A 14,808-nucleotide genomic window follows, 5' to 3' on the forward strand; every position below is an offset into this window, starting at 1 on the left:
CTATCTACTATTGATTATATATCCACTATGAATTATTTACTATCTACTATTGATTATATATCCACTATGAATTATTTACTATCTACTATTGATTATATATCCACTATGAATTATTTACTATCTACTATTAATTATATATCCACTCAGTGTCCACTATGAATTATTCAGTATCTATCTATATATCCACTTTGAATGTGAATTTCCCCACTGCGGGACTAATAAAGGACTATCTTATGATCAGCAATTAATTATACATCCACTATGAATTATTTACTATCTACTACTAATTATTCAGTTTTTACTATGAATTATTCTTTATCTACTATGAATTATTCAGTATCCACTATGAATTATTTACTCTCTACTATTAATTATATAACCACTATGAATTATTCAGTATCCACAATGAATTATTCTATTCTAAGTATCTATCTATATATCAACTACAAATTATCAGCTATTAATTATATATCCACTATGAATTTTTGCCTATTAATTATATATCCACTATGAATGATCTACTACTATTTATTCAGTATCCACTACAAATTATTCAGTATCCAACATGAATTAAAATTTTAAATTCAATAAAAATATCCACTATATATTATTCAGTATCCAGTATGAATTTTTCAGGATCTACTAAAACTGAAAGTGAGGTTTAGCGTTTACTGCACACCGGTTTAAAGTCTAAGCGCAGGCCGGCGTCCGTGCTGGAGTGAGGTTTAAGCCACAGCAGGCTGCACTCCAGCTCCTGCTGTACTGATCACCCCCTCCTCCTCCACCTCCTCCTCCACCTCCTCTTCCTCTCTCTGTTACAGATCCAGTAAACATGAATAAACTTCAGCAGAAGGTTTGAAGTCATTGCTCAGCCCAGACTCAGCTGTGTGTTTATGCACCCTGAGAAAGACAAGGCTATTTCTGGACAGCCGGACTGGACAAATAAACATCAGCCCTGGACGTGAAACACTTCTTTTATTATCGGTGAAACTCTACAATGGCTTTGTGTACTTCCACCGCTGCGTTCTGATTGGCTGTTTATTTTCACAGCGGCGCTGCTGAGCCTGCGGACCTTCGGCCAAACCCGAGAGGTGCCAAGTCTCTCCATCCATTTCCTGTGTGTGACATCATTGTGTATCCCCTGAAGGCTGATGTGGTGTGTGTGTGTGTGTGTGTGTGTGTGTGTGTGTGTGTGTGTGCTGCCTGGGTGGTGAACGCAGAGCACTCAGCAAACACAACGTTCATGATGTCTCACACTTGTTAAACTGTTAGAAGGGCTTGAAAGAGCCTGAAAGAACTTCTGCCTTTATTCAGTATCCACTATGAATTATTCAGTATCTACTATGAATTATTCATTGTTTTGTATGAATTATTCAGTATCTACTATGAATTATTCAGTATCCACTACAAATTATTCAGTATCTACTATGAATTATTCAGTGTTTTGTATGAATTATTCAGTATCTACTATGAATTATTCAGTCTCTACTATGAATTATTCAGTATCTACTATGAATTATTCAGTATCCACTATGAATTATTCAGTATCTACTATGAATTATTCAGTATCTACTATGAATTATTCAGTATCCACTATGAATTATTCAGTATCTACTGTGAATTATTCAGTATCTACTATGAACTATTCAGTATCTACTATGAATTATCCAGTATCCACTATGAATTATTCAGTATCTACTATGAATTATTCAGTGTTTTGTATGAATTATTCAGTATCTACTATGAATTATTCAGTCTCTACTATGAATTATTCAGTATCTACTATGAATTATTCAATATCCACTATGAATTATTCAGTATCTACTTTGAATTATTCAGTATCTACTATGAACTATTCAGTCTCTACTATGAATTATTCAGTATCTACTATGAATTATCCAGTATCCACTATGAATTATTCAGTATCTACTATGAATTATTCAGTATCTACTATGAATTATTCAGTGTTTTGTATGAATTATCCAGTATCTACTATGAATTATTCAGTATCTACTATGAATTATTCAGTGTTTTGTATGAATTATCCAGTATCTACTATGAATTATTCAGTATCTACTATGAATTATTCAGTATCCACTACAAATTATTCAGTATCTACTATGGATTATTCAGTATCCACTATGAGTTATTCTTTATCTACTATGAATTATTCAGTATCCACTACAAATTGCTTCTGTATCCACAGCACCCAACATGTATCTACTATGAATTATCCATTCTGAATAATTTATGTATATATCTATAAATTCTTTGGTATCCATCATGAATTACTCTGTAACCACTGTGAATTACTCAGTATATAATATTTATTTATATAAATTGATATATTTTATATATCTCTACCCCCCTCTCTCTCTCTCGCTCTCTCTCTCTTTCTCTCTCTCTCTCCTTTGCGTCTGCACATCTGTTTGGCTCACGTGACTCCAAAACATTAACATCTGGTTCCAGAAAGGTCTCAGATCGTGCCCCTCAAACACACATCTGCCAGAACCTGTAACTGTGAGGAGACCCTCAGTGTGGCCTTCTCTCAGCCGCCCTGTTACAATCCTGTTCCCAGCACTGCTGATCAGCTCATCAATAACAGCCAAGGCGTGTGTGTGTGTGTGTGTGTGTGTGTGTGTCACAGTCTGACCTCTGTAAAACACACACAGTTGGAGTTTCTGGCATGCCGTAAACGCTGTTACAGAGCTTGGCTTCTAGATACACTGTGTCCAAATGTTTGTGGACACCCCTTCTAATTCATGCATTCAGCTACTTTAAGTTGCACCTGTGTGCAAATGCACACACAGCTGGTCTAGTCCCTGTAGAGAAGAAGTACTGCCAATAGAATAGGACTCTCTGGAGCAGATCAACATCATGACCCTATTGGCTCCATGCTGCCTAATAATACCAGGCGTGGACTAGAGGGGTATAAAGCCCCCCAGCATTGAGGAGCTGTGGAGCAGTGGAAGAACTGTGTTCTCTGGAGTGATGGTGGAGGAGCTCTGTCCAGTACTTTTGGATGGGCAATGCAATCAAATTCTCACAGCAATGCTGCTCCAAAATTGAGTTTTTTTTGCAAGATTTGCACATGCTTGTAATAATGCTTTAGTGTTGCAGGGGGACAGCTTTTTCAGCATTTCAGCCATGGTGGTTGCTATAGTTTCTTGCTAGGTGGTTGCTATGGTGTCTCAGTTGGTTGCTATGGTGTCTCAGTTAGTTGGCTGGGTGTTGCTTGTATATTTGTATCATCGAGACATTGGAAAGGTGGCTTCTGAAACTAAAGTTTTAAAACCCCAATCGTTCTTATGGGGGGAGAAACACTGTCCAATCAAAAAGCTGTATAGAAGCCTGACTCACAAAATCAGAACTCAACAATCAGACTCAACAATCAGATTCAACAATCAGACTCAACAATCAGACTCTACAATCAGACTCATCAATCAGACTCAACAATCAGACTCTACAATCAGACTCATCAATCAGACTCAACAATCAGACTCATCAATTAGACTCAACAATCAGACTCTACAATCAGACTCTACAATGAGACTCTACAATCAGACTTATCAATCAGACTCTACAATCAGACTTATCAATCAGACTTATCAATCAGACTCAACAATCAGACTTATCAATCAGACTTATCAATCAGACTCAACAATCAGATTCAACAATCAGACTCAACAATCAGACTCATCAATCAGACTCAACAATTAGATTCAACAATCAGACTCAACAAAAAAGTGTCCATATGTAGAAAACTACAGGAAAAATGACATATTTCAACATTTCTTTTTATTTTATTATTATTATGTAATTATTATTTATTATTTTCAGCACCCTAGTTTGTTCTTAGGTTGTGTGTCTGTCTGTTTACTACTTTAAAAAATATCCAAAAATTTGTGACATATTTCACAAATAAAGTGACATATTTCACTGTATTATAAAAATGTTTTTTTTTATTTTATGTGTACGAAAAATTAGCTAAAAATAATAATGTTCAGGGACGCTTTGAGGAATCGGACATTCCCAAATAACTGATTTACAGCTTCTGAACCAAGTGCAACATCAAGTGCAATCATTCCGAATTCATCCAAACAGAGGAATTTCCTAAAAAAGTCAACTTTATTACAGAATTACACATTTATTTACAAAACAGCGTAATAAAAATAGGGATGTATTTCAGCACAGGACAGGAACTCTTCACCTGTCATTAATAAATAAATTAACTCGCGCAGGTTGAACTTCAGGACCATTCAAATCTTCATCCTTCATCCAGATCCTGGAGGCACTGCTGGGTTTTCCTCCATGGAAAAGAGCCACAGCTAAGTCCCACACACACACACACACACACACACACACACACACACACACACACCAAGGGATGAACTGGGATCACAAATTGGCCCCAGACTCCAACCGACATCCTTCCAGTGTACACTCATTGGTCACCTCATTGGTCACACTGGGACAAACACAAGTGACCACATAGCTCGCTAGCAGGCGGCTTTACAGGTCAGGTAGTTCACCACAGCTAACGCTAGCTAGCCCTCTGGCTAACAGAGCTATCTTGCTGATCCCTTAGATGTCCCTCGTCAAGCTGATAGCATTGTGTATTGATTATTAACCTAGCAGCCTGGCTACGTAGCCGAAGGGTGAGCAGATTGTGTAGCTAACATTATTAATTAGACCTAAATTGAACTTATCTGACTGCATAATTACTCACTTATATAACGTTAGCTACGTAACGACCCAGAGTATGGTAGGTAGGGACCCTAAAAAGTTAGCGACAGTGTCCAAAAAGGCCCAAATTAGCCGGTCACTCTATATTAGCAGATGTTGCTAGACGATAGCGTATGCTAGCCACTGTAAACCGACTGTAACGCTCTCCTGGTTGGATATTGGTGGTCATCGCGAGGGGCTCACAGGTAGGTGCAGGTACATGGAGGATGCAGCGTAAGCCCAACGGCTGCCCACCAGTTCTCCCAGTGGTCCACATTCTCACAGGCCGCCTGTGAGCAGTCTGGGCAGAGCAGGCTGAGAACACATGGTCTGTGGCCTTCTCCTTCGGTCTCCAGATGACGAAGCTTCCGGGTCAAGTCCACCCCACCCCTCCCGAAGCCCACCCCACCCCACAGGATCCAGCATTCGATTTGGTGTCTTTGTCCAGACGCTTGATCCAGATTGTCCTCGCCATGCAGAGACGGCGTCCCCTGTGGAGCGGGAGGAGAAATGAGGGTGAGGGTGAGGATGATGATGATGATGATGTGCTAACAGTGGTCTAGATTGTTCTCCTTGTCGAGTTTATATTATTATATTATAGATTATATTATATATATATATATATTACAGTGTCCAGAGCACACTGACCCAAAGTTCTCCACTGACCCTGTGTGCGGATGGCTTGGAGCCTCGGCCCAAATCAGCTTCTAAATTAAGGGTGACCAAAATATCACGGAAATAGACCAAATATTATGATCATAGCAGCCAAAATAATAAATAAATAAATAAATAAATAAATAAATATATACTGAATGAATATATCACTGCTGTCCAACGAAAACCATGTATCTCCATAGTTTGAACCCCGTCGCTGCTTCTGTCCTCATTATTTTGAAGACGTTGGACATGTTGGACATTCATTGGACAGGGACAATATACACTGAGTTATAGATCACGGTGGTTCAGTGGTCAGAGCATGGGGTTACTGATCACAGGGTTGTGGGTTCAATACCCGGGTCTCGTAAGCTGCCGTGCCTGGGCCGTTGTACAAGGCCTGTAACCCTGGCTATGATATGTAATGAGACAGTGTTATTATAGTGGATCATTTTAATTACTATAATTAATTTAATTCATTAATAACATAAATATAATATATACACTATATACATAATTACATTAATATATAATACAATATATAATTATATTAATATATATAGAACCACAAAAACATAAACAAGAGGTTTTTGCCCCAGTGTTCTTTGAGTTGTTATAGTACATAGAACCACTAAAAACACTCAAAGGCGCCCTGGCTCGAGAATGTTCTGCTGGCTCATTCGGTTCCTCACTTCTTAATCTAGAACAGTTCTAGATTTGCAGTTTTACACTAAAACTGAATTTACTAGTGGTTGAATTGACTAAATTGGATGCAGAGTTATAGTTATTCTGAAAACTTGACCAACTACACTCTACGAAAAAAAGGTTCTACAGTCCTAAAAACGGGTTCTCTAACATTTAAACTCGCTAATACAAATCGAGTTAACTACATTTAGAACTTTAGATCTTTTTAATTCAACAAACTTTTCAAAGTTACTTTTTTTTTTACTGAGTGTTGGAATATTTTTCGGTTCTACATAAAACATTTCAAGGGTTCTAATAATACAGAACCATCCACAAGAGGTTTTCCTTTTTGGCTCCTTTTAGGTTCATTTCTAAATCTAGAACTCTGCTGTTTTTCTGTTTTTACACTGAATCTGAAACTGTACTGGTGGACAAAACGTAGTGGATCCAGATCTTGAACTGCAGACTACACTCTACTAAAAAAAGGGTTCTAGATAATGCCATAAATATGTTCTCTAGCTTTTAAACATACATTTAGTAATAAAGCAATACAAGAGTATTTTTGCTTTTTATTTGTTTTTTTAAGTTCCAGCTCCTATTGGTTTTTGTGTATAGTGGAACCTTTTTGGGTGCTATTTAGAACCATTTTAAGAGGTTCTATTAAAACTAAAACATATACAAGAGGTTGTTATAGTTGTATATCGAACCACCGCCTTTACTAAGGACCTCTCAAAGTTTAGGCGCCCGGCTCTAGATTGTTCCACTCATTCTGGCTCACTCAGTACATGGTTTCTTAATCTAGAACCGTGCTAGATTCGAATGTTTTCACTAAAAATGAACATATCTGTGAGTTTATTTCTTAGTGGAAGTAGATTTAAAGTCAGTTTTTAAAAACTTGACAGGCTGCGCTCTACGAAAAGGGTTCTAGATAATGCTGAAAAGAGGTTCTCTAACTTTTAGATGAATATATTAATATATGAATAACTTGTGGAGCTCTTGTTTTGGTGACAGCACCGGTTCTGTGTATGTTCCCGTGCACAGTGGAACCTTTTTTTGGGTACTAAACAGAACCCTTCCCCTGCAGTTCTCAGTCTAGAACCCCGACAGTGTGTGTAACAGTGAGAGCGGACTGGACTCTACCTCTGTCTCTCTCTCTCTCTCTCTCTCGCTCTCTGTCTGTCTGTCACTCTCTCTCCCCTCCTCTGGTCAGTGCGTGGCGGACATGGACCACGCGCCCTCCATCCTCCACACGGAGAAGGCGTAGCTGAGGCGCTCGTGCGCCACGTAGCTGCAGCTCGCGGCTTTGGAGTCCAGCTCGTCGCTCTGCAGCACCTGGCACAGGAAGTCGATGTAGCGCGCGGCGAGCTTGAGGGTCTGGATCTTGCTGAGCTTGTCGGAGGGCAGGGTGGGGATGATCTTCCGCAGCGCCGCGAACGCCTCGTTCAGGGACTGCGTGCGCTGGCGCTCGCGCACGTTGGCCATCACGCGCTGGGTGTGCAGCTCCTCGAGGGACGGGGGGCTCCCTTCTCCGTCTCCTCCCTCGCGCTCTTCCCCCAGGCTCGCCTTTTTGCCCCGCGCGCCCGGGCTCTCCACCGACTCCTCTCCGCTCGTGCGGCTCCAGCGCCTCTTCCTCACAGTCCTCTTCCTCTTGGCCGGACGCTCGTGCTGCTGCTGGTGCTGCTGCTCCCCATCGCTGAAGCTCAGGCTGTCCGGTGGAGACCCTGGCGAGCACGAGCCCTCCTCAGGCATCTCTCACACGCGTCTTTCCACAACAAACAAACAAACAAACAAACAAGCAAACAAGCAGATAAAAGTGCACACAGAAGATGTATGGCTATGTCCTCAGCTCGCGCGCCTTTCCAGAACAACAACAACAACAACAACGACGACGACGACGGCACGAGCTCTCCGGTCCAGGGTTCCTCACAGCACATGAAAAAGCTCCACAAAGTTTTGCACACTTCCACAAAGTTGGGGAGCTCTTATAGCCCTCTGGAGGGGCTGAGGAGAGTCAGGGAGCCGATTGGCTGAGACAGTGAGGAGGAGGAGGGGGAGGAGGAGGAGGAGGAGGAGGAAGAGTGAGGGAGTCTTAAAGTGTTCCCCCAGAACTCCTCCCTGAACTCTGACAGCTCTCTGCTGAGGACACCCACACTTCTGCTCAGGGCGGACAGGCTCAGCACGCGAGGGTGCCATTATTTATGCATTTCCTAAGATGAGTTGATCAATCAGTCAATCATTTGATCAATAAACTAACCATCGTACCAGTTAACCAGTCAATAAACCAACCGTTTTATCAATTGACCAACCAGCCAATCAATCGATCAGTCAATAGAACAATACATTTAACCAATTAACCAACCAACCAATCAATCAATCAACAAATTTAAATTCAACAAATATTTTAATCTTTTAATCAGTCAATATATCAATCAACCAATAAACCAATCGTTTAATCAATCAATTAATCATATAAACTAACCACTGAACCTATTAACCAGTCAACAAACCAACCGTTTTATCAATTGACCAATCAGTATTTTAACCAATTAACCAATCTATCAATCAATCAGTCAATCAATTAATCAACAAACCAATAATTTACCCTATCAACCAATCTATTATTAAACCAGTTGTTTAATAAATCAATCAATAAACCAACCATTTTATCAATTGACCAATCAATCAGTGATTTAACCAATTAACCAATAAGTAAATCAACTGATCAATCAATAGAACAATCATTTAACAAATTAACCAACCAACCAATCAATCAACAAATTGATCAGTCAACCTATCAATAAACTAATCTTTTAATCAGTCAATATATCAATCAACCAATAAACCAATCGTCTAATCAATCAATTAATCAATAAACTAACCATTGAACCTATTAACCAGTCAACAAACCAACCGTTGTATCAATCAATCAGTAATTTGACCAATTAACCAATCAGTAAATCAATCGACTGGTGAATAGAACAATAATTAAACAAATGAACCAACCAACCAATCAATCAACAAATTGATCAGTCAACCTATCAATAAACCAAGCTTTTAATCAGTCAATATATCAATCAATCAATAAACCAATCGTTTAATCAATCAATCAATCAACCAATCAATAAACTAACCACGGAACCTATTAACCAGTCAACAAACCAAAGGTTTTATCAATTGACCAATCAATCAGTAATTTAACCAGTGAACCAACCAGTCAATCAATCAATGAATCAATAGAACAATAATTTAACCAATGAACCAACCAATCAACAAATTGATCAGTCAACCTATCAATAAACCATAATTTAATCAGTCAATATATCAATCAACCAATAAACCAATTGTTTAATCAATCAATCAATTAATTCAATAATTTAACCAATTAACCATTCAGTAAATCAACTGATCAATCAATAGAACAACTATTTAACCAATTAACCAACCAATCAATCAAAAAATTGACCAGTCAACCTATAAAACCAGTCCTCAGAGACCCCAGACAGTCCAGATTTGCAACCACTGCAATAGGGATCAATACCAATTCCACTGGATTTCTACATCTGTGCACCGTCAGGAACAGCGTTCCTCCGTTCCACACAGGCACCGGAGAGATCGATGAAGGTTCTCCATCAAGCTCTGCTCACTTCATTGGTTAGGATCCCGCCGGTACCGCTTAGAAGCCGCAGCGCGCGGCGGACAAACTCTACAGGCTAAACTCTACACATCACGGGCGGATTGATTTCCCATGCCTGTGACCAGCGAGCGAACAAGAGCTTTTCCACTGCAGCCGAAGTTGCGATGATGATTCATGTAGTGACTCAAGAGTCAGAAGAAGTTCAGGAGCCAAATATTTCACAGCCGCTCCCTCAGCACCGCTGCACCGCCAGATCTACTGCAAGCCTGGAGCCAGGGCCTATCAGTGAGGGCTCCAGGATTTGCTTTATTATGTATCAGCTGAGCTGTGGAAAGAATCGCTTCTCTGCTGACCAGTTCACACAGAGGAAGAAGAGGAAGAAGAAGAACCGGCAGGTTCAGCAGATTTCTCTGATTGTCCACTTCACTCCATCGATGATCGTAGCGTTCCCTCGCCGAACCCCCGAACCCCTCACCCTCTCCTCACACCAACTCCTGGAGAGAAAGACTAATCAGCTGTTAACAGGCTGGAGACCGAGAAGGTCAAGCTCAATAGCGCCCACGTGTGTCCCTGGACTGTTGTCCAGGACTTGTCTTGGGTTTACTGGTATTTATACTCAGGCTCATCTTAGTCTCAATAGTATTTATAATCAGACTTGTCTTGGTTTCAGTACTATTTGTAAGTAGACGTGCTTTGTTCTCAGTGCTATTTATAATCAGACAAATCTATTTCAATAGTATTTGTAATCAGACTTGTCTTGGTCGCAGTATTATTTGTAATCAGACTTGCCTTGTTCTCAGTAGCATTTGTAATCAGACTTGTCTTGGTCGCAGTATTATTTGTAATCAGACTTGCCTTGTTCTCAGTAGCATTTGTAATCAGACTTGTCTTGGTCCCAGTATTATTTGTAATCAGACTTCTTGGTCCCAGTATTATTTGTAATCAGACTTGTCTTGGTCGCAGTATTATTTGTAATCAGACTTGCCTTGTTCTCAGTAGCATTTGTAATCAGACTTGTTTTGGTCCCAGTATTATTTGTAATCAGACTTCTTGGTCCCAGTATTATTTGTAATCAGACTTGTCTTGGTCCCAGTATTATTTGTAATCAGACTTCTTGGTCGCAGTAGTATTTGTAATCAGACTTGTCTTAGTCTCTATAGTATTTGTACTCAGACTTGTCCTGGTCTCCATAGTATTTGTACTCAGACTTGTCTTGGTCACAGTATTATTTGTACTCAGACTTGTCTTGGTCCCAGTATTATTTGTAATCAGACTTGTCTTAGTCTCTATAGTATTTGTACTCAGACTTGTCTTGGTCTCCATAGTATTTGTACTTAGACTTGTCCTGGTCTCTGTAGTATTTATAATCAGACTTGTCTTAGTCTCTATAGTATTTGTACTCAGACTTGTCCTGGTCTCAGTATTATTTGTACTCAGACCTTTCTTGGTCTCTGTAGTATTTATAATCAGACTTGTCCTGGTTTGCAGTATTATTTCTAATCAGACTTGCCTTGTTCTCAGTAGTATTTGTAATCAGACTTGTCTTGGTCTCAGTATTATTTGTACTCAGACTTTTCTTGGTCTCTGTAGTATTTATAATCAGACTTGTCTTGTTCTCAGTACTATTTATAATCAGACTTGTCTTGGTCTCCATAGTATTTGTAATCAGACTTGTCTTGGTTTCAGTACTATTTGTAATCAGACATGCCTTGTTCTCAATATTATTTGTAATCAGACTTGTCTTGGTCTCAGTAGTATTTGTAATCAGACTTCATTTGGTTTCAGTACTATTTATAATCAGACTTGTTTTGTTCTCAGTACTATTTATAATCAGACTTGTCTTGGTTTCAATAGTATTTGTAATCAGACTTGTCTTGGTTTCAGTACTATTTGTAATCAGACGTGCCTTGTTCTCAATATTATTTGTAATCAGACTTGTCTTGGTTTCAATATTATTTGTAATCAGACTTGATTTGGTCTCAGTATTATTTGTAATCAGACTTGATTTGGTCTCAATATTATTTGTAATCAGACGTGCCTTGTTCTCAATATTATTTGTAATCAGACGTGCCTTGTTCTCAATATTATTTGTAATCAGACTTGATTTGGTCTCAGTATTATTTGTAATCGGACTAACCTAGCAGCTAACCTCTTTAATGTCGCGGCATCAGGTGAGATAGACTAGGAAAAGACCCGCAGTCTGCAGGGACTTTGATCTCCAAGAGGAGGAACTCAGGGTTAATACACATATATAATTTAAATATGCAATATTTCAGACGTATATTTGGAAAGTGATCTATTTGAACTTGAATTATATACCACATAGCACTAGACTCCCAGCATGTGTGTTAATATGTGTGTGTGTGTAAGTATGTGTGTGTGTGTGTGTGTGCTGTCAGTCGGGGTCACAAAAAGTGCTGCAGCTGTGCGTGCAGATGAATGCGGGACTGGGGAAGGGGGTGTGACAGGCAGGGGAGGGGTTCCTCGGCCCAGGCCAAAAACAACAAGCGCAGGACGGATTCTCCTGCTGAACTTCAGCCACAGCGTCCACCCACAGATACTCCTAGCACTGGGCCTGCAGCTGGGAGAGAGAGAGAGAGTTCTCCTTGTGGGTTTGTACAGACAGAACAATGGTCATCTAAATATTCGGACTCAACGGTTGGGCCGCAAGTCACTGCCCTTACCCAAAAACGACCTGGCCATGCTCATCCAGTGCTCCCTGGAGCTACAAGGATAAGGGCGCTCAGCACGTACCAGAAGTCCTATCCATCCACACTTGTCTCAAACCAGGCCACGCTGCTTAGGGATCTCCAACAGGCTTGCTAATGTGGTTTACGACGCTCAGTTACTTAGGAAATCCAGTCAATTCTAGATACATGATATGTCCAAATATTTGTGGACACCCCATCTAATGAATGCATGCTGCTAGTTTTTAAAGTTGCACCCATTGCTGACACAGATGTACACATAGACAGCTTGTCTAGTCCCTGTGGAGAAGAAGTACTGCCAATAGAATAGGACTCTCTGGAGCAGATCAACATCATGACCCTATTGGCTCCATGCTGCCTAATGATGCCAGGCGTGGGCTAGAGGGGTATAAAGCCCCCCAGCATTGAGGAGCTGTGGAGCAGTGGAAGAACTGTGTTCTCTAGAATGATGGTGGAGGAGCTCCATCCAGTACAATCATCCAACATCCTGACCTCACAAACATCACTCTTGTTGTGGAATGCAATCAAATCCTCACAGCAATGCTCCTCCTCCAAAATCTAGTAGAAAGTCTTTGTCTCTGGACAGTTGGGACAGTTACTCCAACAGAAGCAGGATCCACTCTTTTTAATAGCCTTGATTTCAGAAGAAACAATGAATAAGCAGGCGTCCCAATACTTTTGTCTTTTCATAGTTTGTCTGCCGGAGAAGAACAAGAAACGTGAATGTCAGAAGGAAAGAAAGAGGAGTCACAAAGTCAAATCAGAGCGGGTATAGAAAGACAAGTGATGGGAACCAACTACTGAGCCTTGTGGGACACCAGCGCTACATGATCAGAGGACCCCTCCTGGCAGGACACCACCACAGAGCCAGTGCTTTGGAGTTTGGCTTGGATGGATTTGAGGATCTTCTGGAGTGGTGACAGCTTGGCTAATCTCGCAGCACTGAGCTTCGCAGTAATGCTCACAAGGGAGTCTGAAGCCAGACTGGTAGGGATCCAGGAGCCGGTTCTGGGTGGGAAAGTGAGTCAACAGACTGCAAACAACAAATTCAAGAATTTTTCAGAGGTAAAAAAAAAGGAGAGATATTGGTCGGTTGCTGCTGATGTCCAAGGTCGGGTACCGCCCTGGTGGTCTTGAAGGCAAATGGTACGGCCTGATGTTGAGGAGCAATTAGTGATGGATGGGACGGAGGGAAGCAAGTCCAGGGAGATAGTTTGATGCACTGTAGATGGGATGGGGTCCAGCAGGCAGGTTTAGGGATCACTGAATGTCAGTAGCTGCAGGATGTCATCTGTCAAATGAGAAGAAAAACATGAGAATTGAGAAGGAGGATAGTGTGGTCAGGGGAAAAAGGACCAGCAGACCCTCAAGCCAACCTGACCCCTCTAAGCAATGCCTTCAGACGTCCTTGACTACCTAAGTGAAGTGTGTTCCCGGAGTAGGGCTGGTGACCACTGTTGCATACTGCTGTCTATAAAAATGCAATGCATCTACACCATATGGACAAAAGTATTGGGACACCTGCTCATTAAGTGTTTCTTGTTTCAGTCCTGCTTCTGTTGGCGTAACTGTGTCTACTGCCCAAGGAAGAAGACCTTCTACTAGATGTTGGAGGAGCATTGCTGTGAGGATTTGATTTTAATTTGATTGCAAAACCACTTTACTGTTATGACCCGCACCCATATGACTGGAAAGTGGGCTAGGTGGGTTCCAGTATGGACTCTGTCATCACAGCCCATCCTGGTTGAACCCCATCACTGACCCTGGTGGGCATCCATATATGGAACATATACACAACATGGGACAAAACCCATACGGGCCACACATGGGCATGTTATCTGGGATCAAGTCCCACCCTGAACCCTGAACCATGAGCCATTCAAGCCTCAAGCAGAGCTAAAAGCGAGGCCCTGGAGGATCTCCACTGCTTGCTAGCGACCTTACCTTTGTGTCTAAAGGATCTAAAGGTAGAACAGACCCCGAACTCCGAACAGAAGTCTCGGTCAATCCGCTCTGTTTGGGCCGAGGGGTGAAAATCAGCAGATTACTTTTTGGCAGAGCGATTGCTTCGAGTCTAGTAACACTGTACGAGGCATAATACATTCTTCTGAGGAGGTTCTTCTCGCGAGCAGATGATCTCCAGAAATGTGTGGGAGTGACAACGATAGATCTCCCCTTGTCCACAGCTGTGCAATTTTTCCACCATACTTACTGTTCAATTCACCTTCAGAGTCCATGTGCCCCAGGGGTAACTCCTGTCTGTCAGTGCACAATCACCGGCTCCACCGCCGTGTTGCTTTTGGAACAAGGCTCAGGCAGCCACATTTATTATTTATACACTGACGGAACAGCCCAGCGAAGACTCGCGTCTGCTGAAGGAGCAGTCCGAGTTCTGGACTTTTT

At 41.1% G+C, this 14,808-nt stretch overlaps 1 protein-coding gene across 1 annotated transcript; it reads right to left on the bottom strand.

Annotated features, from left to right (window-relative positions):
• Window positions 1-5,143: 5,143 nt before the first annotated feature.
• Window positions 5,144-8,000, bottom strand: twist1b (twist family bHLH transcription factor 1b). The gene is made up of 2 exons (XM_072679091.1): window positions 7,204-8,000; window positions 5,144-5,216 (listed from the first exon to the last, which is right to left on the bottom strand). Exon 1 carries the CDS (start codon window positions 7,810-7,812, stop codon window positions 7,270-7,272), a length of 543 nt encoding a protein of 180 aa, XP_072535192.1. The 5' UTR covers window positions 7,813-8,000; the 3' UTR covers window positions 5,144-5,216; window positions 7,204-7,269.
• Between the last annotated feature and the right edge of the window lie 6,808 nt (window positions 8,001-14,808).

The sequence above is a fragment of the Salminus brasiliensis genome, chromosome 5 (genome assembly GCF_030463535.1).
Source record: "Salminus brasiliensis chromosome 5, fSalBra1.hap2, whole genome shotgun sequence".
Classification (NCBI taxonomy): domain Eukaryota; kingdom Metazoa; phylum Chordata; class Actinopteri; order Characiformes; family Bryconidae; genus Salminus; species Salminus brasiliensis.